General features: G+C 38.5%; 1 protein-coding gene across 3 annotated transcripts in view; it reads right to left on the bottom strand.

Moving 5' to 3' along the window:
• Positions 1–25,459, bottom strand: part of ATG4A (autophagy related 4A cysteine peptidase) — a 63,055-nt gene extending 37,596 nt beyond the window's left edge. Inside the window, exons 1-2 of one of the 3 annotated variants that reach the window (XM_074207249.1) lie at positions 25,252–25,315; positions 3,945–4,052 (exon numbers count right to left, since the gene is read on the bottom strand). In XM_074207249.1, coding sequence (XP_074063350.1) covers positions 3,945–4,017 — 73 coding nt within the window. In that variant the 5' untranslated portion in view covers positions 4,018–4,052; positions 25,252–25,315. Of the gene's footprint in view, positions 1–3,944; positions 4,053–25,251 lie in introns of all 3 variants that reach the window. The other 2 variants (XM_074207248.1, XM_074207250.1) reach the window with 2 other exon arrangements.
• Positions 25,460–25,483: the final 24 nt, after the last annotated feature.

Raw genomic sequence — 25,483 nt, 5'->3', positions numbered from 1 at the left:
AGCTCATATTTCTCTAAAATATGAAGCAAGGTTCTCAAATAAGAGGGTGGAGAAGGGGAGCCATGGGAGGTTTGAGGAGTAATGAGGTTTGGAAGAACTGCTGTGAAGAGTAGAAGAGCAAGTTGATAAGGGAGCTATAGGTTTGCCAAACAGTAGTAACATCCCAGTAGAGGTTGTACAACACAGATTTATAGCAAACCCAGTGACAACCGTTGCATGATTTTCCCCACCAATGTCCAGCAGCTCATATGTAGGGGTTAAGGTGATGAAAGGTGGAAGTAATATAAGGCAAAGGTTTGGCAGGGCGCAAATGATGAAATTATAATGAGCTAGGGATTCAAGAGAAGAGGATAGTATAGTATTGAATTGGTTCACTAAAGGGTCAAGATAGGGAAAAGAGGAGATAATGGTTAATACAGTGGAGATGCCCTGGGAGAAAGTTGAGGTGTCAAAGGTTTGGAGATCACAATATGGACAAAGAGTAGGGGTTTGTCATGGAAGTTAAGGGAGAAAGAAAAAGCTAATAGATTATGGTAATGTAAAAGGCTTGTGGAATTCCTGATCATGGAAGTACAAATGTAGGTGATGGCAAAATCAAGAGTATGACCATCTTTGTGTGTGGCTGTGAAAGAATAGGTCATGGGAAGTGAGTTGGTTGAGGAACTTAGTGGTTAGAGTGTTTGAGAGAGAGTTGAACTTATGTATGTTGAACTTACCTAGTATGGAGGTAGGTAATGAGTAAGAGATAAAGATTGTGAGTCACGTACCAAATGCACTGAGGAAGAAAAGAGAGAGACTTGGAATTCTGTAAACAATAGCTATCATAATTTTAGGTGGTAGATATGAATCACATAAACATGTGATATATATGAATTACATGGACATCAAAGAGGAAGTTAATGAGTGACAGAGGAAGGGGGAGAACTTGGAAATGGGCAGCAAGAAATTCTAACTCCCTTAACTTTGATCAGTGAATTAAGAATGAGAGAAGGTACAATCAGTACAAGAAAGAGTATCTATGGAGGCTGTATCAGGTTTCAGTAAAAAGTAGGAAGAAGTGGGAGAGGAAAAAATGTAAGATGAAGGGAAATTTGTAGTCTATGAAACAGACATTCCCAACAGCACAGTGGAAGGGAAGGTGATGCTTGGTTAGAACTCTGGAGTAGGAGAATTGAAGGAAGATGGAAATAAGCAATAGAGTGGTGGGGGATGGGGAAGGAGAGGTGGGGGTATTAGATGATTTTCAGGGGAGGTAAAATTCAAGGAAGGAGGCAGACATTACACAGTTCAGGAAAATAAAAGGTGGTGTGGGCCAAAGTAGAAGGGAGTAGATAGGGGAGGGAATTTTAGGTGAAAGAATTAATCTGAGTAAAGGCAAGGATGAGAGAAGAGTATAGATCAGGTTTTTTCGGTGGGCCATTTGAGAAGACTGGAATGACTAAAAAGTAGACATTGGAAAACAGTGGAAATCAAATCTGGTTAGGGTAGGGAGAATGGGGCCAGATTGTGGAAGTCCTTGAAGACAAGGTAGAGGAATTAGAAACGCTGAAGATTTTTTGAGAAGAGATCTAAAGAAAGTGATATTAAAGATAACTAATTGGTAATTATAAATTACAAATGCGTTTCCCATCTGCGATAATGGAAGGAGTTTCCACATTTGAAATATAGAAGGAAATATGATAGTATACACCACAGGATGGATTGGAAACAAAAGGGTCTGGAGTCCGGAAGGTTAGCTGAGGCTGTTCTGTGAGGTGATCAAATAGACCAAATAGTCTAATTAGGTAACTGGGTAAAACAGCAATAGCAACAGCAACAATAATATAATAATAAATCATTTTGCTAGCTGCACAAATAGTTCTAATAGTAAACATAAGAAGAATAGAGGAACTCCACTGAATTATGAGAATAGTAGTAGTAGTAATAATAATAATAATGATAATGACAAAAAGTTGACCCAGTGCCTTAGGTTCACAAAGATGTTTGCATACATGACCTTATTTGATCAACAAAACAAACTGCCAATCCATTACTCACTGCTTCTTGGGGGAAAAAAAGAATATATGGTTTGAATTAAAAATGTCAATTTTTTTCATTGATATAATCAAAACACCCCCCCCCAAAAGAATAGAAACGAACATTTAATATCATTCAGGTACCTTGTCATCCTTCTTTTCACAGAGAGCCAATGAGAACATTTTGGTCCTAGGGATCTGTGCATTTTAACGATTTGGAATTATGTAGCGAATTGTTCATGTGCTTTGACCCAGAGATTCCACAACTGCATTTACATTCTAAGGCCGATTGCAGCAAGAAAAGACCCGTGCATTTAGAATTCAAATTCTTATAAAAAATGATTATTGAAAACCATCTTTACATGTAACTGGAAAAAGTAAAATGCTATTTCCAAAAAATAAAAAAATAAAAGATCCTTGCATACAAAAAAAAATCATGGTAATATTATTTGCAATAAAAAACTGAAACAAGATATGTTCCCAATCATTAGGAAAATGACTAAGCAATTTGTGATGCATGACTATAATGGGATATCATGGTGCTGTGAGAAGAAGCAATTATGAAGAATTCAGAGAAACATGGTAAGGCTTCTAGCAAGTGATGAGGAATAAAGGAAGCAGGACCCAAAGAACAACATACACACTGATTACAAGGAAAATAAAGACAACACTAAAAGGAGAAATCCATCTATTGAAAGATAATGGGCAGTGTTGACACCAAAGCATCAAAGTTAAAGTTCATGTCCTCTCTTTACTTCCATTATCAGTAAACTAAAAAACGAGAAAGTGGTCTCTATGAGTCAGGATTTTATTTAACTATTTGGAGTGGGCAATGGGCTTGGGGGCAGAGAAGGGACAATATGAAAGTGTATTTTCTAACTCAAGAAAAGTTGTCAGGGAAACAAACTCATTCCTATTTTCCACTGACTTCAAATCAACAATAGATTCTGAATAAAGTCAGGACTAGGAAAGGGCAAGGGAGTTGGTACCCTAGGGAAGTGGCAAAAGGTACACATTGTATTGTCACCTTTTAGAAAGATATATATTAATGCCAGGAAAAAAACTTCTTTCTGGTGCAGATGGATTTATTTTTATTGAATCCTACAACTGGATTGGAATGACCCTCTGAGGCCTTCTAGTCTAATCAGGAGCTGAAAAAATCCCTACAACAATATTCCATTCAACAAACTTAGAAGACAGCTGGCATGTTTAAGAGCCTAATTTAGAAGCTGGGTAAACACGACAATGATTAACCAGCCTTTGCCAAGAGGGAACTTAAATTCACTTGATGTGCATGAATAATACATTCAAATAAATAAAAAAGAATTTGAGAAGGCAAGAGTCTTAACAATTTACAGGGGGAGGGGGTGTAGCACTCAGGAAAGATTTCCAGAAAGAAGTAGTACCTGAGTCAAATTCTGGCAGAAGATAAATTCAAAAGGGGGCAGTGAGGAAGGTTTAAGGTGCAAAGGCAAGGAGATAGGAGATAGGAGATGGGGATGAGACTTGAACTTTGTGAGTAGTCAGTAAAATTAGTAAAATTCTGGACAGACAGGCTAGAACCAGCTTGTAGAAAGGTATAAGTGCCAGACTAAAGAGTTTGTACTTTATACTAAGGGGTATCTTTTGAGCAGGGGGAGTCCCATAGGCAGATCTGTGTTTTAGGAATGTTAGTTTGGCAATCATATTAGAACAATGGCCTCCAAAATAAGGGCTGGGATCTCTTAGAGGGTCCATGGCTTGATCCCAAGGAAGGCATGACTGATCAGAGGATGGGTAGAATCCTATGCTCCCGCTAATAGCCAATTGTGGAACTTGTCTCCAACTTCAACTTTTCCCTGGGCCCCCCCACAGCAACAATAACTGAGACACCATTGGGAAAATTCCTCCCCTCCTCCCCATATGCCTACCCCTTAAACCCTAGATCACCTTTTGTTATGGTAGTCAAGCCTTCGAGGAGAGGCTGCAGCTCAGAGCAGTGACCAGTGAAAAAGAACTCCATCTCTGCCTTTTTCACTTAGGATAGGTGAGGATGGGCTACAACATGCATCACAAGGTTAGCAAGAAACTAGAGATTCTGGTTAAGAAATGAAGTAAAACGTCAACAATAACATTAAGAACAATGACAATAATAAACCCATTACTTTGTCCACCTGCACCACCTGAACATTACCTGTGAAACGCCGAGAGCAGGGCAGCAGCGAGACCCTGACCTGTTCCTAGCTGAACTCCACTGCATATCCAACAGCAACAATAATAACAAGAACTCAGAACATTAGCTTTCCCTACCCCAATCCTCTCCTCTTCAGAATTTTTCTCTGTCAAGGGCAACCCTTCCAAGACCCCCAGATATGCAACATCGGTGTCATCTTTGATTCCCCATGTTCTTACCCCTTTTATCCAGTCAGCTGCCAAGTCCTGTCTTTTTACCTTTGAGACGTCCCTCTTATATGCCCCTTTCTCTCCACCCCATCTGAGGCAGGGCCTCGTAACCTCACACTTGGCCTATTGCAATAGGTTGCTGGTTAGTCTCCCCGCCTAAAGTCTCTCCCCACTCCAACCCATCTGCCACTCAGCTGTGAAATTAATGTTACTGTACAGCTCAGTCCGTGGCATTCATCCTACTTCATAAAACTTCAGTGACTGCCTATTGACTCCAGGACAAAAAAGTATTATTTTATCTTTTCTCATCCTTTTTCATTTCTATTTTGTGTCTTATTCATAATTATCAGTACAGTTGTATATGTATATCATTCATAAATACGTAAATATATGGGGGCATGCTCAAAAAGGTTTTACTGATGGAGTCCAAGAGCAAGTGTTTGGAGACCAATGGTATAGAAAAAAAGGTTTGGAGCAGGGAGATATTAGAACCAGAGAAGTGAATTTTTTTGTTGTTCTTCTTAACTTCACCCACAAGTTAAAAGCTGGTCATATGAGGAGAAAAATATTTGCATTACAGTTACATTCAGTCCATAAAAGGGTGTTGAGAAGACTGGGAAGGAAGAGAAAGATATACAATGAAGGTCATTTTTGGAGACTAGGAACAAGGAATAGGTCTAAGAATGGAATGAAGGAAGGCCTACTACATCCCTCCAAAAAATGGAAGGTCCAGCAGAAATTCACAAATGGAGGAAGGAGGCAGACTTCTGAAGCTATGTCATTCAATTATATTAAATTAAAAAGTTTTTGCACAGATAAAACCACTGTAACCAAGATCAAAAGAAATGCAGTAAACTGGGAAACAATCTTTACAACTAATGTTTCTGACAAAGGACTCATTTCTAAAATATATAGACAACTGAATCAAATTTTAAAAAAAAATCCCCAATTGACAAATGGTCAAAGGATATGGCAAAGGCGATTTTCAGATGAGATCAAAGCAATCAATAGTTACATGAAAAACTGCTCTAAATCACTAATTATTAGAGAAATGCAAATTAAAACATCTCTGAGGTACCACCTCACACCTCTCCGACTGGCCAATATAACCAGAAAGGACAATGATCAATGCTGGAAGGGATGTGGGAAATCTGGGACACTAATACATTGTTGGTGGAGCTGTGAATTCATCCAACCTTTCTGGAGAGCAATTTGGAATTATGCCCAAAAGACAACAAAAATGTCCAGCACTATCACTTCTGGGTCTATAACCTGAAGAGATTAGTAAAAGGGTAAAAACAACACCTGTACAAAAACATTCATAGCAGCCATTTGTGGTGGCAAAGACTTGGAAATCAAATAAATGTCCTTCAATTGGGGAATGGCTTAGCAAATTGTGGTACATGTATATCATGGAATACTATTGTGCTATTAGAAACCAGGAGGAATGGGAATTCAGGGAAGCCTGGAGAGATTTGCATGAACTGATGCTGAGTGAGATGAGCAGAACCAGAAAAACACTGTACACCCTAACAGCAACATAGGGGCGATGATCAACCTTGATGGACTCGCTCATTCCATCAGTGCAACAATCAGGGACAATTTTGGGCTGTCTGCAAAGGAGAGTGCCATCTGTATCCAGAGAAAGAACTGTGGAGTTTGAACAAAGACCAAGGACTATTCCCTTTGATTTAGGAAAAAACCCTGATATCTTATTGGCTGATCTTGCTATCTCATACTTTATGCTTCTTCCTTAAGGATATGAATTCTCTCTCATCATATTCAATTTGGATGAATGTATACCATGGAAACAATGTAAAGATTGGCAAATTGCCTTCTGTGGGGGGTGGGGGAGGGAAGTAAGATCAGGGGAAAAATTATAAAACTCAAAATAAATAAAATCTTTATAAAAATATTATGTCATATTCAGAAGGTCACAGAGGTAGCTGGATGCTACAAGGCAAGAAGGTTTCAGAACTGAGGGAAGTTCAGGAACAGCATAGTTTGGAAGTTCAAAACCCAGGAACATGATTAGAAGACTGGCTTTTCTGAACCTCTTGCATAACTTTGTTTTTTTAGAAACTATGATGACCCTCTTTTCTTTCCTTTATCACACTTGTTACTACTGTGATCTTCCCTTCCAAACCCTTCCATTATTTAAAAAAAACAACTTGAGGAAAGCAAATAAGTTTATTGCAACAGTCTGGTGAGAGATGTGATGTAGGCCTGAATCAGTAAGTGGTTGTGTGAATAAAGAGAAGGGGATGGCTGAGAGAGATTTTGTGTGGGTAGAACTGACAAGTCTTAGAAACTGAGCATGGAGAAGTGAGGAGAGAGAAGAAAGTGGAATAATTAAGGGCTTGGGAACCTGAGTGACTAAAAGGATGAATAGTAACCTTGAGAAAAATAGAGGTTTGGAGAGAATGCAGGTTTAGGAGTTCCATTTGGATATGTTGAATTTGAGATGCCAATGGGACAGCTACAAGATACCCAACAGCCAGGTAATGCAGGACTATAGTTCAAGAGAGAGACTAGAGCTGGGTATATAGATAAGAGAGTGATCAACTGAACCTACCTGAAGGAATGAGAGCAAAAGGGATCAAGTCTACAGAAAGAAGACTATCTCCAGATTATCATGTTCAATATAGGGTGGTACAATTTAGGAATGGCACTGATTAGCTGGAGAAAATCCAGAAGAAAGTAAACAGGATGGTGATGCGTCTTGAGTCCATGGCATCTGAGGACCAGTTGGAAGAGCTAGGAATATTTAGCCTGGAGAAAAGGAGGTTGGAGGATTGTGGAAGTAAGAAAAAGGGAACCTGTAAGAGTGACTTCAAGCATTTGAAGGTCCAGCATATGGAAGAGGAACTAGGCTAGTTCTCATTGCTCCCAACAAGCAATATAAGGAAGAAAGTGTAAAAGGTGCAGGGGTAAATTTAGACTTAATATCAGTTTAAAAATAACAACAAGGGGGGGGTAGAGCAAAGATGGCAAAGTGAAGGCAAGAAATCCCAGAAGCTCTCCCCCAGAACACTACAAATGCCTTTAAATTATGACTCTAATCAAATTCTAGAGAGGCAGAACCCACAGAAAGACTGAGTGAAACAAATTTCTGGTCCAAAACAACTTGGAAGATCTATAAGAAGGGTCCTTCCCACCATGGCACAAAAGGGTCACAGCACAGCCCATGAGCTGGCTGCCAGAACAAATTGGCTCCAATCATCTAGGAATAGCCTGCAGGGCACCTGGGTTGGTGACAGCAGGGCAGTTTTCAGACCTCTCAAAGTGATTGCCAAGGACAAGTTGGAAGATCAGCAGGAAAACTCTGCTGCACCAGAGTGAGAGCAGAGTCCAGGCCTCAGCACAGACCCAGTCCCAGGAACCAGAAGCAGGCCTGTAGAGCCACCTAACAGTTGTCTCCAGAGTGCTCAGCCCACAGACCAGTATGAGGGTCAGGGGAGACTATAAAGGCTTCTCCGCTATCTCTGGGGCAGTATTCTTTTGCTTTGCCTATACTCGGATCCTGGTTGCAGTCTGGGGCCTCATACTGCCATAGTAGAGCAGGGAGCCTCTTCATGGTTCCAGGGCAGAGGAGAATGCTTGTTGTCATCCACAGACCAGAGTACAGGCCAGGAGAGCAGTCAGTCACTCATAAGACCTTAAAGGAATTGAAGTGGGGGGAAAGGAGGGGTCCCTGGAAAGAATTGCAAAATCCCTCAAAAGGACAGTTTACCCTCCACCCTGGAAGCAATGCCTCACATTAACAAAGAGTTAAAAATCAAGTCATAGGCTGGGAAAATGAGCAAAGAACAGAAGAAAAAGAGTCCAACAACAGACAGTTACTTTGGTTCCATGGAGGATCAAAACACACCCTCAGAAGATGACAAAGTCCAAGCTTCTGTTTCCAAAACCTCAAAGAGAAACAGGAATTGATCTCAGGCCATGGAGAAGCTCAAAAAAGATTTTGAAAATGAAGTAAAGGAGGTAGAAATCAAATTGTGAAAAGAAATGAGAGTGATACAGGAAAATCATGAAAACAAAATCAGCAGCTTGGTGAAAGAGATACAAACAAATGCTGAAGAAAATAACATCTTAAAAACTAGTTTAGGTCAAATGGAAAAAGCAGTCAAAAAGCTAGTAAGGGAAGAATGCCTTAAAAAGCAGAATTGACCATATGAGAAAGGATAGCTGATGATTTTGTGAGAAATCAAGAAACAATAAAAAAAAAATCAAAAGAATGAAAAATTAGAAGAAAATGTGAAATATTGTTAGTGATCCTTGAGGACCACAGCTGTGAGATGACAAGGACAAAGGTCTCCAAGACCCTCTTGCCTCTCTGTTGTTTCTCAATACTTCTGGCCCGGTATCTCGGGACATCTTCATTCTCCTACTTTTGTGTTTGCCCAAGAAGCGGCTCATCCTAAGATAACAGGATATATACCATAACTGTAAAGATAAGGAAGTATGCCAAGAATTTGGGCAAACAACTTTATGATCTTTTTTGTATTGTTGGCTCCCGCTGATTAACTCACGAGATATATTTGTGCTGTCCACGGGCATTGGGAAGATATATAGAGGTTCAGGATACTCAATAATTGTCTTTTGTTCCTATGAAAAGAGGCTCCTGTCTCTCGTCCTTTCACTGTAGCTGAGAACAAGTTCTTTGCTGGTCAAAGAACTCAAGGTACTTGGTATACTGTTTCATTTCAAAATGTCTCATTGGAAAAACAACTGACCTGGAAAACAGATCCAGAAGAGATCATTTAAAAATTATTGGATTACCTCAAAGTCATGATCAGAAAATGACTTCATTTTTCAATAAATTCTGCAGGAAAATTGCCCTGATATCCTAGAAGCAGAGAGTAAAATAGAAATTGAAGAATCCACTGATCACCTCCTAAAAGAGATTCCAATATAAAACTGCCAGGAATGTTATAACCAAGTTTGGTCTTCAAGTACAGGACTCAGGTGAAGCATAGAGAGGGTGTATGGGAAGGGCAAATTATGATGAATTTAATGATGTTGAACTACTTGCATTCCTGCATGGGAAGATGAATACTGATAACCCATATGAACCTTCTCATTTATTAGGGCAGTTAGAAGGAACATATGCCCAGGAAGGAGCTGAATATTTTATATTATAAAGATGGAGTTGATGGGCAAGAAAGGAATGTACTGGGAGCAAGGAAAAGGAGAAGAGGAATGGGTGAAGATATTTCACGTAAAAGAGGCAAGAAAAAACTTTTGCAATGGAGTAAAAGGGGTGAAGGTGAAGGGGAATGAGTGAGCCTTCGTTCTCATCTGAGGTATATTGGAAAGAAAATAACAAAAACTCAATAGGGTATAGAAACCTATCTTACCTAGAGGAAAACAGGAAAGGAAAGGGATGTGGAAAAGGGGTCAGGGGGAGGGAAGGGGGCAGTGATAGAAGAGAGGGAAGATTATAGGAGAGGGTAGTCAGATACAACACTTTTGAGGAAGGACAGGGGGAAAGGAGAAAGAATAGAATAAATGGTAGTGGGGAAGAATAGTGTGATGGGAAAAATATTGAAGCAAAAAATAATGGCAAGGAAAACAATGACAACAACTTCCTAGCAATACCATTGGTGCATAAGAGATGACAAAGGAATGGTTTTGGACAAACTTGGGAAGATTTATATGTATGGAGTGATGCAGAGTGAAATGAACAGAACCAGGATAACAATTATACAACAATAATAACTTGGTGAAGTCAAAGAATAACCTTGAAAAGCTTTAGAACTCTGATCAAGGCAATAACCAACCACAATTCCAGAGGCCAATGATGAAGCATGATACCTACCACCTGGATGAGAGATCATTGACTCAAGATAAAGAATGAGTCATACCAATGTGGAAATTTGTTTCACTTGACTTTGCAAATTTATTGAAAGGGTTTTGTTTTTTTTTCCCCTAATGCTTAGGAGGTGAGGAGGAATAAAATAAATAAATGTTTGTTAATTGAAAAAAACACTAAGTTTTCTATCTTACAAAACAAAGAAAAACTTAACCATTAGAGACTACTAGAAGTGAGCTAGGCTGTCTCCAGAGATATGCAAACAGAAGTTAATTGGCCATTAAACAGGCATGTTACTAGGCAGAGGCTTTCTAGTATAGTTTGGAATACTATCTGGTTATGGAGGTCTTTTCTACCTCTAAAACTGATTCTAAAACTGATTCTCTTGCTGACTCCCCAGTCATTTGGTTTGCACTTCTATCCCAGTTAAATGCTTTACAATTGGGTTTGTGGTTCCTTCTTGATCTATCGATTATAAAATGTATATCTAATCACCAGAAAATTTTGGACTTGGAAAATATTGGTATCATTTGCCAGATGTTGTTCTGAATAATGAACTTTTCTTCTTCTTTTTATATCTTGCAGATCATTGCTTTTAGGTCTTACTGAAACATGTATTGGAACTCATGGAATAATTAAGATTTAGTTTTCTTAAATGCTGTGTCAAACCTGAATAAACTGACATTTAAGTAGCTTAATTTAATTTATAAAAATAAGTAATAGATGTGTTTAAATTTCTGCTTTTGTGTGTGAGTTCTGTTAAGCCTTGCTTTGGCTGGGATAAAGTAACAGATTAAAATATTAGCTTATACTTGGGTAGGTTGAATTGCTTAGAATAATGGCTGGTATCATACAAGTATGTTTAGGTATAAAATGAGACATTTTAAAAAAAAATTTGTAGGTAATTTTTTTTTGGAAACCATAGTACTGGACTTGAAATTTTTAAGATCTGTGGTTCAAATGCTACAGCACTTACTAGCTGTGTAACCCTGGATAGGTTACTTCCCTGCTCTGGGCCTCAGTTTCCTCCTCTGAAAATAATGGGACTGGACTTTGTGGCCCCAAAGATCCCTTCAAATTCTAGATTGAGGATCTTACAATCCTAAATTCTAAGTTTTATAGATCATGGCTTAGCAAATATTTCATATGCTAACATCTTCTGTGCATGTTAGAGGTAAGGCCTTCATAATGCCAGTAATAATCGGTCTTGAAAACAAACCAGTAATAGAAAACAACTGCTCCTAGTCACATAGCTCCAAAGTTTGCAAACTGTTCTCCTTAAAACTACCATGAGAGGCCAACAGGATATATATAGTTATTATTCCCATTTCACAGATGAGGAAAATGATTCTCTTGAAAGTTTACTCAGGGTTATACAACTAAGAAGTATCTGACCAAAGATTCTAACCCAAGTCTCCTATGTCAAGTAACTAAGGGACCATGAATGAACAGAGTATGATCCTTGTTTCTTCTAGCTATGATTTCCTAGACTTTTGCTGAACCTTTAGCCAGGTCACATTCATTAGATTAAGATCTCAATTGCAGAAATTGGAATAATCGATTTTGCCATGCTTTGACTACAGTTATTTGCAGACCTCACTTTTCAAGAAACCGTTTCCAGGGGGCTATGCTCCATGCTACCATATGTGGATCTGCAAACAGCTGTGCCAAATATTCTTCACTGAAACAGGCAGGCTTTCAAATCTCAGTGCTCTATTCCTGTCATCTTAATTTGAAGCTTAAATTCTCAGAGGTCAAGAAGGTATCTGGCCCATATACCCCAGAAGTATCTGGTATGTGAGTTCTAAATAATCTGATCAAAATTTAGAATGGAACATGTAAAAACATTTTGTAAATGTAAGCATTGTAACATGAAAATGTAAAACCAAAAACTATCAAAAATAATTGTAAATAAATTCTGGTCGACATGGGTTTTTTTTTCCTCTCTCCTAGTAAAATCAGATTATAAAGATGGTTTTTCCCCCCATGATAGAAACCTCTGCAAAATATAGAATAGAAGTTGGATGCAGAGTGAAAAGTTATACCTAAGAACCTTCTTTTTCCATTGACTTAAAATATAAAACTGCAGATGTGAGGCCACAGGGATGGAATATCCAGCTCACACTGCAGCTGTTGGAAGCCCAGAGAACTACAGTAACCAGAACATTTCATTGAATGGTCAAAATCCTTTCCAATTTCTAATCAACATCTTTAAACCAAGACAACTAATCATGTAAAGTGCTGGCATTAAACTATTTCGTCAAAATAGCAACAAAAAAGAGAAGGTTGGATGTGATGCAAAAAACTGATCCAGTCAGTGATGAGAGACTTCCAATTAAGAAAGCAATATGGTAAATCAGATTGAAGTTATACTCTCCTTTTATTACAGCGATGATTTAAAAAGAGTATCAAAGTGCATAAAAACCAAGAAATTTAAATAGAAGCATTAGTAAATACCTTTGCCCAGCCCAGGAAGACATAACCAGAAGCGCAAGGCCAGAAGGTAAACATGTGGAACAAACTAGAAACCAGCAAGAGACCTACAAGGAAGACAATGTCATGGACTGCCACTCCCAACTTTGAGTTCAAGGAAACCACAGAGTGGAGACAGATCACCCAGTGCCTTGATCAGGGACATCCAATTATAGGAGGAGAATTGAGCACAGAGAAGCTGCCAGTAAGATGAGCACAGACCTGCCACACACCAAAAATAGTGGAAGCCAGGGGTGACAGGTTAAAGCCACATAGGGCTTAACCAACATATTTTAGAATAAAGGAGAGGCAGAGTCTGACCTTTGCACTTAAGGGCCAAAGATCTGAAACTAGAGATCCAGATTCAGAACACAATTTCAATTATATAACATTGAAAAGTTTTAATACAAGCAAAACTAATATGTTCAAAAATCAAAGGAAACAGGTAACTGAGGGCATCTTTGCAGCACATTCCTCTAACAAGTTTTATGATGAACTGATTCAAGCAATTAAGAAAAGAGCTGTTCCCCAATATTTCCAAATATCTTTAGTGAAAGAATATAAAAAGGAAGTTTTCAAAGGAAGAAATCCAAGCCACCCAAAATCATATGCAAAAAATGCTTCAGATCATTAGAAAATGCAGATTAAATCAACTCTAGGTCCCACCACATTCCTATCAAATTGGTGGTGACAAAAGAGGAAAAGAAGAAATGAAGAGACTATGGGTTAGGAACACTAGTGGACTATTGGTGATACCCCTCAAATTTCCAGCAATTTTGGAAGGAGGCCCAGACAGTCAGTAAAGTGTTCATATCCTTTGGACCAGAAAAATTACTACTAATCCTATACCCTCCAAAAAGGGAAAAAAGAAAAGAATTTATATGTACAAAAATACTTATAGTAGTTTTCTGTCACAGCAAAGAACAGGAAATTATGGAGGTGTAAGAAACTATGAAAGGGAAGCTTCAGAGAAACATGGGAAGATTTATATGGAGTAATGCAGAGCAAGGGGAGTTGAACCAGGAGAACCTTTATGTAAAAATATTATAACAAAAACATTTTTAAGACTAATAAAAAAGTCTGATCAATATGATGACTAACCATGATTCCAAAGGTACAATAATGAAACATAGTATCTACCTCCTGACAGAGGTGATAAACTAAGGTGTAGAATGAGATATATACTTTGGGGTCTTAAGAATTAAGGATTTATTTCTTTTTATTTATTTATGTATACTTAATATGATAATTTTATTTTTTTCTTTCAAATTAGGGAAAGAGGAAATCGGAGAAGGAAAGGATGATAGTAATAGGATTAACAAGATTGGGGGAGAGTAAGAAAAGAGGGTGAATCAGTCAATAAACATTTATTAATCACCTACTATGTACTAGCTACAGTACTAAGCACTGGGGATACAAAAAAAGGCAATAAGACAATCCTTATCTTTAAGGATTTCACAATCAAGGGGGGGGAGACAACTTGCAAACAACTATGTACAAACAACACACATTCAACATAAATAAGGAAGGTACTAGAATTAAGGAGAATCAGAAAAAGCTTATTAGAGTTTTAGCTGGGACTTGAGGAAAATTCAGAGATAGAGCTGAAGAAAGAGAGCATTCCAAGCATTGAGAATGATTTGTGAAAAATGTATAGGCAGGAAAATTAATATCACAGCAAGGAACAGAAAAGGCTTGTGTCCCTAGATCCAAGTGGCAGATAGTACTGGAAGAAGCCTGGAAAGATAAGGGAGGATGATGAAGGGCTCTGAATACCAGGGGATTTTGTATTTGATCAGAAAATTGGGTGGGGATGGGGGTGATGACATGGTCAGGCCTGTGTTTTAGGAAAATTACTTTGATGGCCAAGTGGAAAATGGAGTGGAATGAAGAGAGAGGCAGGCAGGCCTACCCACAGATTACTGTAATAGGCAGTATCAAAAGAAAGAAGGAAGCTTTTTGGAGAGATGTTCCAAAGTTAGAAATGACAGGACTTAGCAATAAAAAGGCTATGGTGAGACAGCAAAAAGTCTGGGATTCTATCTAGGTTGTGAGCCTAGGGGACTAGATTGTGGAGTCCTCGATAGGAATGGGGAAATTTAAAAAGGAGGGGGTTTTAAAGGAGAAAGATAAGTAGTTTTGGTTTTGTTGTTGAGTCATTTCCATCCTGACTTTTTGTGACCCCATTTGGGGTTGTTTTTGGTACAGATACTAGAGTGGTTTGCCATTTCCCTCTCCAACTCATTTTATAGATGAGGAAACTAAATCAAACAAGATTAAGTAACTTGCCCAGGGTCATACTGCTAGTAATAATAATATCTGAGGCCAGATTTGAAGTCAGAAAGATAAGTCTTCTTGACTCCAGGCTAGGAGCTCTATCCGGTGCAGTGCTACCTAGTTGCCCCTGTGTTTTGGAGATATTGAGTTTAAGACATGGGAAATCCAGTTTGAGATGTCTAACAGGCCAGTGAATGAGAGACTGGAGGTTAAAATCAACAGCATAGAGTTGGTAATAGAATCCATGGAAATTGATGAGATCATCAAGTAAAGCAGTAGAGGGAGAAGTAAAAGGGCCCCCGGAAAGCGCCACACAGAATTTCCATGACTAGTGGACATGCCCTGGATGAAGATCAAGAAAAACATACTAAGGGTACATAGGAGGACTATCAAAGGAAGCAGTGTTCTGAAAACCTAGAAAGAAAAGAATGTTATAAACAAGATGGTGACTGATAGTGCCGGAGGGCTCAAGAAGGAAGAGGATTAAGAAAAGGCCAATGGATTTGGCAATTAAAAGAAAATTGATAACTTTGGAGAGAACACTTTTGGTTGAATGATGAGGTCATAAGAAAAATTATAAAAAGTTGAAAGTGAGAAAAGTCGATACACACTATTCTAGATAGTCCCCTTAAATCATAAAAGGCAGCAGAGATATGAGATAATAGATGGTCATACCAACCATGTCTCCAGAGGACCTATGGTACCCACACCTCTGACAGGGAGGTGATAGACAAAAAGTTCTGAAAGAGAAAAATATTTTTGGACACAGGAACTGTGTGGATTAGTTTTGCTGGATTATGCTTACTTGTTATGAGGGGATTTCCCTCCCCTCCTTTCTCTTGGTTTTTCATTGGGGGAGAGAACTGTTGGGGGAAGGGGTGTTAGCAACAGTAATACTCAGAAAGGGGAACATTATAGAATTAATAAAATTCACAGACAAAATAAAAGAAATTTAGAAAGAAGCAAAGAAAAGTAAAAGAATTTTGAAAATAAACTGTAGAATTTATTATAATGTTTAAAACAAGCAGTATGAAATGAAGATTCAGTTTCAGGTAGAATCCTCTTTTGAGCTCTGCTGTGTGTGGGAAATATTCCTTTTTTGGTGTTGAGGTTCAGAATTTTTTTTGGAAGAAAAGAAAGAGAACAGAATGGAGGTGATTTGGAAACAGAAAGCCAAGGGAAAAAAAAAAAAAACTTTGGAGATGACACATTGAAAATACTATATGTCTAAAAAGAAAAGTAAGTTGCTTATAATACAGATTTAGGCTTCATGGATAGTTCCCTTTTTCTCATTTAATATTGGTTAAGTTTAGGATTTTTAAAAAAGGCAAATAATTCTTCTTTACAGAGGTGAGGAACTATGGGTGCGGGTGACTGTCAGAGAAAGTAAATGTGGTTTACTTTGCTGAATTACTTTTTTTCTCTTTACTTTTTTATTGTTAAAAGGGATAACTTTGGGTAAAAAAATAAGAGAGAGACACATTTAGAAATGAAGATGAATAAGCACACATACAAAAATTTTTTGAAAAATTTATTATTTTGTATATATTAATAAATTCTAGATCCCTGGCACTGATCAATACTCTTCTTGCTCTTTGAGGACTAAGAGAAGTACAAAATGGATGGGATGGAGGTTGAAAGAAATGATTATTAAATAACTATCCATACTGAGGATTTATCCCTATCTGAAATCTTATTCTCTGCGGGACCAAGCCAGTATCTGAAGGGCATTGCTGATAATGAGTTAGATTGTCTTTCTCCTCAATCTTATTCATACTGCCCAGGTGGGGAAGGCTCACTGTGTTCTAACTCAGCTTTTGGTCATTGCAAATTCTTTGATTAAATCGCCCAAGACTGGGGGTGATTTCTAAGTAAATGATATGATCAAAGTCACCTCATTATAATAGGTCCACCTTGGAGTTGTGAATTGATTCAACTATTCTGGAGAGCAATTTGGAACCATGCCCCGGTGAGGTAGTGCTGAGACTCACCTCTGATCATGAGATATTGAGTGAAAACACTTAGACATGCTTAGTGTATGCACTCAATCCCCTCACTTCACATCCCTATCCCAAAGGGTTATAAAACTATACATACCTTTTGAACCAGCAATACCACTACTAGGTCTATATGCCAAAGAGATCAGAAAAAATGGGGAAAAGACCCACAAGTACAAAAATATTTATAAGAGCTCTTTTTTGTGGTGGCAAATAATTGGAAACTGGGGATGCCTGTCAATTGGGGAATGGTTGAACAAGTTGTGGTTTATGAATAGAATGGAGTACTATTGAGCTACAAGAAATAATGAGCAGGCAGATTTCAGAAAAACCTGGAGAGGTTTACATGAACAGATGCTGAGTGAAGTAAGCAGAACTAGGAGAGCAATGTACATTTAAAGCAACATTCTGTGATGATCAACTATGATAGACTTAGCTCTTGTCAGAAAAACAGTGATCAAAGACAATTCCAAAAGATTTGTGATAGAAAAAGCCATCTATACCCAAAGAAAGAACTATGGGGGCAGCTAAGTGACGCAGTGGTTAGAGCACCAGTCCTGGAGTCAGGAGGATCTGAGTTCAAATTCGACTTCAGACACTTAATAATTAACTAGCTGTGTGATTTTGGGCAAGTCACTTAACTCCACTGCCTTTCAAAAACAAAAAAAACATCTCTGAGGTACCACTTCACACCTCTCAGACTGGCGAAGAATATGACTAGAAAGGACAATGATCAATGTTGGAAGGGATGTGGGAAATCTGGCACACTAATACATTGTTGGTGGAGCTGTGAACTCATCCAACCTTTCTGGAGAGCAATTTGGAATTATGCCCAAAGGGCAATAAAAATGTGCATACCCTTTGATCCAGCAATACCACTACTGGGTCTATACCCTGAAGAGATGATGAAAAAGGGTAAAAACATCACTTGTACAAAAGTATTCATAGCAGCTCTGTTTGTGGTGGCAAAGAATTGGAAATCAAATAAATGTCCTTCAATTGGGGAATGGCTGAACAAACTGTGGTATATGTATGTTATGGAACACTACTGTGCTATTAGAAACCAGGAGGGATGGGAATTCAGGGAAGCCTGGAGGGATTTGCATGAACTGATGCTGAGCGAGATGAACAGAACTAGAAAAACACTGTACACCCTGACAGCAACATGCAGGTGATGATCAACCTTGATGGACTTGCTCATTCCATCAGTGCAACAATCAGGGACAATTTTGGGGTAGCTAAGATGGAGAATGAGATCTGTATCCAGAGGAAGAATTGTGGAATTTGAACAAAGACCAAAGACCTTTAATTAATTTATTTATTTAATTTTTTTTTAATTTAAGGCAATGTGGTTAAGTGACTTGCCCAAGGTTACACATCTAGGCAATTAAATGTCTGAGACTGGATTTGAACTCAGGTCCTCCTGACTCCATGGCTGGTGCTCTATCCACTGTGCCACCTAGCTGTCCCATTACCTTTAATTTTTAAAAAAAGTTATCTTTTTTCCTATCTCTTATATTTTATTTTTTTCCTTAAGGATATGATTTCTCTCTCATACATTCAATTTAGATCAATGTAAAACATGGAAACAATGTAAAGATTATCAGACTGCCTTCTGTGGGGGGGGTGGGGGGAGGGAAGTGAGATTGGGGAAGAATTTTAAAATTAAAAAATAAATTAATTAAAAACTAAAAACAATGAATGCTGAAAATTAACTTTACATGTAATTGTTAAAAATAAAATACTATTTACAAAAAAAAGGATAGGAGCAGGTAGGTGATGCAATGGATAGAGCACCGGCCCTGGAGTCAGGAGGACCTGAGTTCAAGTTTGACCTTAGATATTTAATAATTACCTAGCTGTGTGACCTTAGGCAAGTTACTTAACCCCACAGCCTTGCAAAAAAAAAAAAAGGATAGACTCACTTCTCATTACAATATTCATTTTCTCTCATTACTTGTTAATTAAAATTGATTTCCATCCTCAGGCACACCTACTCTTCCAAAGGCATATAAAAGTAGAGTGAGTTCCATGATTTGTCTTTGGTCTGAGAGAGAGAGAGACAAGACAAATGACCAACCTTTTATATTAATAATATACTAGCATAATTAATAAAATGATTTAATTTCCCAGAAACTATGTCTCTCAAACTTTTTATTCAATGACTGTGAATGTGAGAAATTCATGCATGAAACAGAACAGGAGAGCATAACCCAATAATGAAATTTATGAAATTTATATCTCAGACAAACTCAAAAAAGCTGGGGTAGCAATCATGGTCTGAGACAAAGCAACAGTAAAAAATACACATGTTTAAAAGAGTTACAAAAGAAAATGACATTATTCTTAAAGACAATATAAAATTGAATAACACTGTAATTTAATATACTAAATACTTGAAGGAAAAGTTAATCAATGCAGGTGGAAATAAATAGCAAATCTATAATAGCTGGGAACCTCAATGGAGCCCTTTTATTCCTAAACATCTAACCAAAGAGACAGGGACAAAGACAGAGAAGTAGTAAAACATCTGAATAGAATTTAAGAAATGTATAATGGTAGATCTATAACAATAACTGAATTTTAATTCAGAGGAGTATATCTATTTTTCTGCTGTATACAGAAACTTAAAAAAAATGATCATGACTGATGTTGAATGAGATGAGCAGATCCAGAAGAACATCGTGTACCCTAATAGCAACATGGGGGAGATGTTCAACCTTGATGGACTCGCTCATTCCATCATTGCGACAAACAGAGACAATTTTAGGATATCTGTGATGGAGAATAACATTTGTAACTAGAGAAGGAACTGTGGAATTTAAATGAAGACCAAAGATTATTACCTTCAATTAAAAATAAAGTTGTCTTATATATTACATAATTTTGCCATCTCTAATATTTTATTTCTTCATCAAGGATATGTTTTTTCTCTCAACACATTCAATTTTGATCAATTTATAGCATGGAAACAATGTACAGATTATCAGATTGCCTTCTGTGGGGGGTGTGGAAAGGGAAAGGAGGGTGGGGGGAAAATTGTAAAATTCAAAACCTTACAAAAAATGATGGGTAGAAACTACTATTGTTTATAATTGGAAAGCAAATAAAATATTTAAAATAAAAAAAAAATTTGATCATGAACTAGGATATAAAAACTTCAAATAAATCCAAACAGCAGAAATATTAAAACATATCCTATACTAGTCACACACAATTCATTAAAATTGCTAAGCAATAAAAGCTGGCGGGGAGGATTTTAAATTTCATCAGAAGTTAAATAATTTAAACATAAAGAATTAGTGGGTCAAAAAGCAAAACATAGGGGTGGCTAGGTGGCACAGTGGACAGAGCACCGTTCCTGGAGTCAGGAGATCCTGAGTTCAAATCCAGCCTCAGACACTTAATAATTACCTAGCTGTGTGACCTTGGGCAAGCCACTTAACCCCATTTGCCTCGCAAAAACCTAAAAAAAAGCAAAACATAGTACTGAGATAATTTAATCAAAGAAAATTACAATCAATGAGACAATATATCAAACTTTGGAGACACAGCTGAAGCAGAAGGGAAAGGAAATTTTACATATCTAAATTTCATCAGCAAAAGACAAAACAAATCAATGAACAAGGCATGTTTTAACTATAGAAATTCATTTATACCTTGTTCAATTTCTTTATCTGATTTTGGATTATTTAAATTTGAGGAAAAAAATTTTTGAAGCAAGTTTGTCTGATTAGTCTCATTTCTCTGAAAAGATCATTTCCAAGCAATATAAGCAAACTGATATAAATTTATAATACCAAGACTCATTCCCCAATTGAAAAATGATCAAATGCAAACAAGTTGTTTTCAAAGGAAGAAATCTAAGCTATCAACAACTATATTTTAAGGAATGTTCCAAGTCACTATTAATTTGAGAAAAGTTAAAATTTGAGAAAAAAGTTAAATTTGAGAAAAATTAAAGTATTTCTTAAATTCTACCTCACATCCATCAGATTTAGAATCATGCTCCAAAAGTCACTCAACTCTCTATATTTAGATCCAGCAAAGGCACCACTTCGTTTATCACTCAAGAGATCAAAGAGTGGACACCAAAAGAACTTTAAGGCAAGGTAATGACCATCTAGCATACCCTTGGAGTAATGATGAAGCATACTACCTACTACCTGATTCAGAAGCAGAGGAGGGAAGTATCGAGAAACAGCTTTAGATTTATATTTTTGAACATGGCCATTGTGTATATTTGTTTTGCTTTCCTATAACTGTTATAAGAGAGGGTGGTAGTGGTCGTTTCATAAGGGGATATTTGAGAGGAAGAAAAGAACTGCTAAAATTGATGAAAAAAAGTGAAAAAAAGTCATTTTTAAATGAACAGAAAACATTTATTTGCCCTTTTTTGTCTCTAGAATTTAGCACAGTTCATAGTAGATATCTAAAAATATTTATTGATTGGCATTTCCCAAGTGACACATGTGTTGTACTATACCAAAGAAAACTTTAATTTAAAGGATCCAGGTTGTTGACCTGACTAAAGGACACACAAATAAGCAAGACAACTTTGGAAATTTTGGTTTTATTGCATATTTTTAAGGAATCCAAGCATTATATATAATGCAGATCCATGGTTTCATGTAAAATTCTTTTTCTACTCTTCTGTATCTATGGAAAAGCTTGTGTTTGCTGATTATCTTCAAGTAATACTATAACAAAAAATTAAATAAAATATTCAGTAGTGGTTATGGCAAAATATTTATTCTGGGTAATTTTTGAGGCTTGTTAGTTGACTTTACACATAACTAAGTGACTGTATGTGATTGAGGGTTAAGATGTCCCAATTCCATGTTCTTTCTCATTTTCACCAAGAGGCAATGTGAGGGGGTAGCTAGGTGGTGCAGTGGATAGAACACTGGACCTGGATTCAGGAGGACCTGAGTTCAAATTCGACTTCAGACACTTAATAATTACCTGACTGTGAGACCTTGGGCAAATCACTTAACCCCATTGTCTTGTTAAAAAAAAAAAGAAAACAAAAGAAAGAGAAGAAGCAATGGAAGACCATCTATGAGGGTGCATATCCCTCACTACTGAGTCACTGTAGCTCTGGAGTAGTGAGATACATTATGGCTAAAATAGATGGAGGATCCAACCAAGAATCTGCATAGCACCTGCTATGGAAGCAGCCCAGGTCAGAAATGGAGCAAATCAAAAATGGCCTCTGGACTTCCAGGATGGGAGAAAGGGCTCCACCCAACCTCCAAATAAATAAATGAATGAATGAAAATAGGAATAATATTAAGGAGGGGTGGGAAGACATCATATTTATTAAGCTTCAGAAAGCAACAAATGAAAAAAAAGAATTACTACCAGTGCTGGATAACAAACCTGAAGCAGGGCAAGGATCACAGGAAGCCTAATACTAGGCTTGTCTTTACATACAATTTTCATCAGAGGCATAGAATGTACCCAGCTTTCTGAACGCTAACTATGCCTGAGGCTCCAAGCTGCAGATAAAAATAATAGAAGCGATTATGGGCAAAGGTCAGAGAAAGTGACAGTCCAAGCCAAAATCCTTTGGGTTTACTTTTAGTTTCCCAGGGGGTCAATATTTTCAATTTCTATTGTTTTTGCACGAGTTGTTACCCAGGGCTGGAAGGCACTCCCTATTCACTTCCACTTCAGAATTCCTAGTTTCTTTCAAGGTTGAATTTAAATGCCATTTCTTATATGAGGACTTTATTGATCATGTTTAACTACTAATGTCTTTCTTTCCCATAGGACCTTGCATATTATACTTACAAAAATTCTAAAATGTCTAAAATGTGGTTTGCTAAAGGAAAAAAAGCATGTGAATATGCTATGGGCAGCCAAGAACCTGGTCTATTTATTTGGAAAAATCTCTGGTTCTGCAATCTCCAATAAATTCTGGAAAACTATGTAAATCACAAGACTCACTTAAAGCAAGGATTAGAGATCATTAATTGCAACCAACCTTCTAAGCACAAAGAAACCTTTATCACTCTCAAAAACTTATAGTAGCCACTTCTACTTTTTTTTCCCTTAGGTTTTTGCAAGGCAGATGGGGTTAGGTGGCTTGCCCAAGGTCACACGGCTAGGTCATTATCAAGTGTCTGAGACTGCATTTGAACACAGATACTCCTGACTCCAGGGCCGGTGCTTTATCTACTGCGCCACCTAGCTGCCCCAAACTATATAGCCACTTGTACTTTTAGGGAAAACCATAGTGTCCCTGGGTTCCCAGAGTGACTATGTGACTGGTCAAATCAGTTAGCCTCGAAGTGCCCCAAGAAACTCTAAGACTATAATCAAAGCAGTGCGGTATGTTTAAAGAGTAGGGAATTTGAATGCCGGCTCTGCTATTTGGGAGAAATCATTGCCTTTCCCTGGACCTCAGTTTCATCATCTGTGAGAGAAATTATGATTAATAACCAATGATTTGGGAGGATCCAGAGTTCCCCTCTTTTTCTAAAGTCCTCCTTTCAAAAGTTCAGTTTCTGGAGGACAACACTGATTATGATATCATAACTTTCTTTTGTTTTTTTTTCAAATTAGATACAAAGTTTATTTGTCTAGGTAATTTCTGAGGCTTTTTAGTTGAGCTTACACCCAAGTAAGTGATTGGAGTCCATCTCAGAATGGTCTTGATAATAAATTTCTTTTTTTTTAATGTTTTTGCAAGGCAAATGGGGTTAAGTGGCTTGCCCAAGGTCACACAGGTAGGTAATTAAGTGTCTGAGACCGGATTTGAACTCAGGTACTCCTGATTCCAGGGCCGGTGCTTTATCCACTGTGTCACCTAGCCACCCGGATAATAATTTTCTTAACAATCTGTTAGAGATCCCAGCAGTTAGAGAAGTCACTGTGTTCAAGTTTGGGTGGAGGTAAATTCTTTGAGTAGATGCCCAAGGTTGGGAGTGGTCTGAGTAATGGAAATAGCCTCTTTTTGATATGATGTGACTGTAGGCTGCTTGTACTTATTTTATTATTTATTCTCTCATTGTTAAAAGACTGCCATCTTCAGGAATATCCCTCTTCCAAGGGTCTTGTAAGTCCTGCGACCTTTGGCATTTGGGTGCCACTGACCTTTTATTTAATATGCTAGCATATTTAATAAAAACGATTAAATGCTGTAGAAATTATTTCTCAAACTTTTTAAATGCCAAATCTGTAATGAGGGAGTTGATTAGATGGTCTCTGAGATGCTGCTATGCTATGGCTGTTTACACTGGTAGAGGGAGTCCCAGACCTCAAGGAGCTTACATTCTAAACAATATGAACCACATGAAGGGATCTTTTGATTTGAAAAATTACAGGGTGGATAAATGGTGTCAGCAGGGAGTAAAGTGACATACCCATTCTAGAGCAATGACAACTGATTTATTATGGTTCTAGAACAGGAAAGGGGATAGGAGTTAGAGGTAGGAGGGAGGCAGGTAGGCTGGGAAGATGTCCAGGGAATGAAGTTTAGTTGAAATCGGGTGTAGCCATAGCGGAAGGCTGAGGCAGACAACCAGTGGTGGGGTCATGGACAGGGCAGTTAACAGCAGGAGTTCTGGAAATGACGAGTGTTGGATTTATAAAATCTGGGTTCCCATCGGTTCTGTCACTTACTATTTATGCAACCTGGGGCAAGTCTCATCACCTCTTTGGCTATCATTTTCCTTTTTTGTAACTAAGAACTCTACACCTTTGTTCGTCTGTGTGCCTTTGGATAAGTCACTTCTCCCTTTGAGGGGCCCTTTCCTTCTCTATAACCTGAGGGGCCTGGGTAGTGTGGACTCTTAGGTCCCTTCCACTCTAGATCTGTGGGCCTATGGGTGCCCTTGGACCAGTCACTTCTCCTCGAGCCTCAGTCCCCCATCTGGAAACGGAGGGGGGGGTCCCTCAAACTCTCAATCTAAAGCCTCAAAGTGCAGTGGCCATGATGGCCCACAAAGACCAGGTGGGCTGGCCAGCATGTGACATCAGCGTGCTGGGGCGGGGCGATGACAAGTCTATAGGAGCTGGGCCTCTGCGTGACGTCAGCGAAGGGCCTGAGTCAGCTCTTCCTTGGCAGCCAGGCCCCCGGATTCGCCTCGGGGCGCACGGCTGCGGGCCCTCCTATGGCCGACAATGTGCCCAAGTGGCCCCTGGCAACAGCTCCCCTCACGGCCTCTGGCCACCAGCCCGGCTTTCGGACCGAGACAGACCTGCCGGCCGGCCGGCCAGCCAAGCTCCCAAGCCAGTCAGGGCCGCCCGCTTGGGCCCACCCACCCCATCCTCGAGCACCACTCACCCCGCTTCTCCCCGGGGCTTCGGAGGGTGTCCCCAGAAGCCTGAGCTGGCTTGTCTTCCCATGCATCGCCTCCGGCGCCGCTCCAAGGCCTCCAATCCATTCTCCAGCTGTCATCCTTGGTGCCTGACGCAGGCTGCAGTGCGACTGCGCGCCGCGGGGCAGGCTGGGACTCGTAGCCCCTCATGCAGAGGTCCAACCTTGAAGAGGACTCCACCATCCGGAGCCTGTGCAA

This window comes from Macrotis lagotis, chromosome X (assembly GCF_037893015.1).
Source record: "Macrotis lagotis isolate mMagLag1 chromosome X, bilby.v1.9.chrom.fasta, whole genome shotgun sequence".
NCBI classification, from domain to species: domain Eukaryota; kingdom Metazoa; phylum Chordata; class Mammalia; order Peramelemorphia; family Peramelidae; genus Macrotis; species Macrotis lagotis.
The sequence above is the reverse complement of the archived record's forward strand: the minus strand, read 5'-3'. Positions and strand labels throughout refer to the sequence as shown.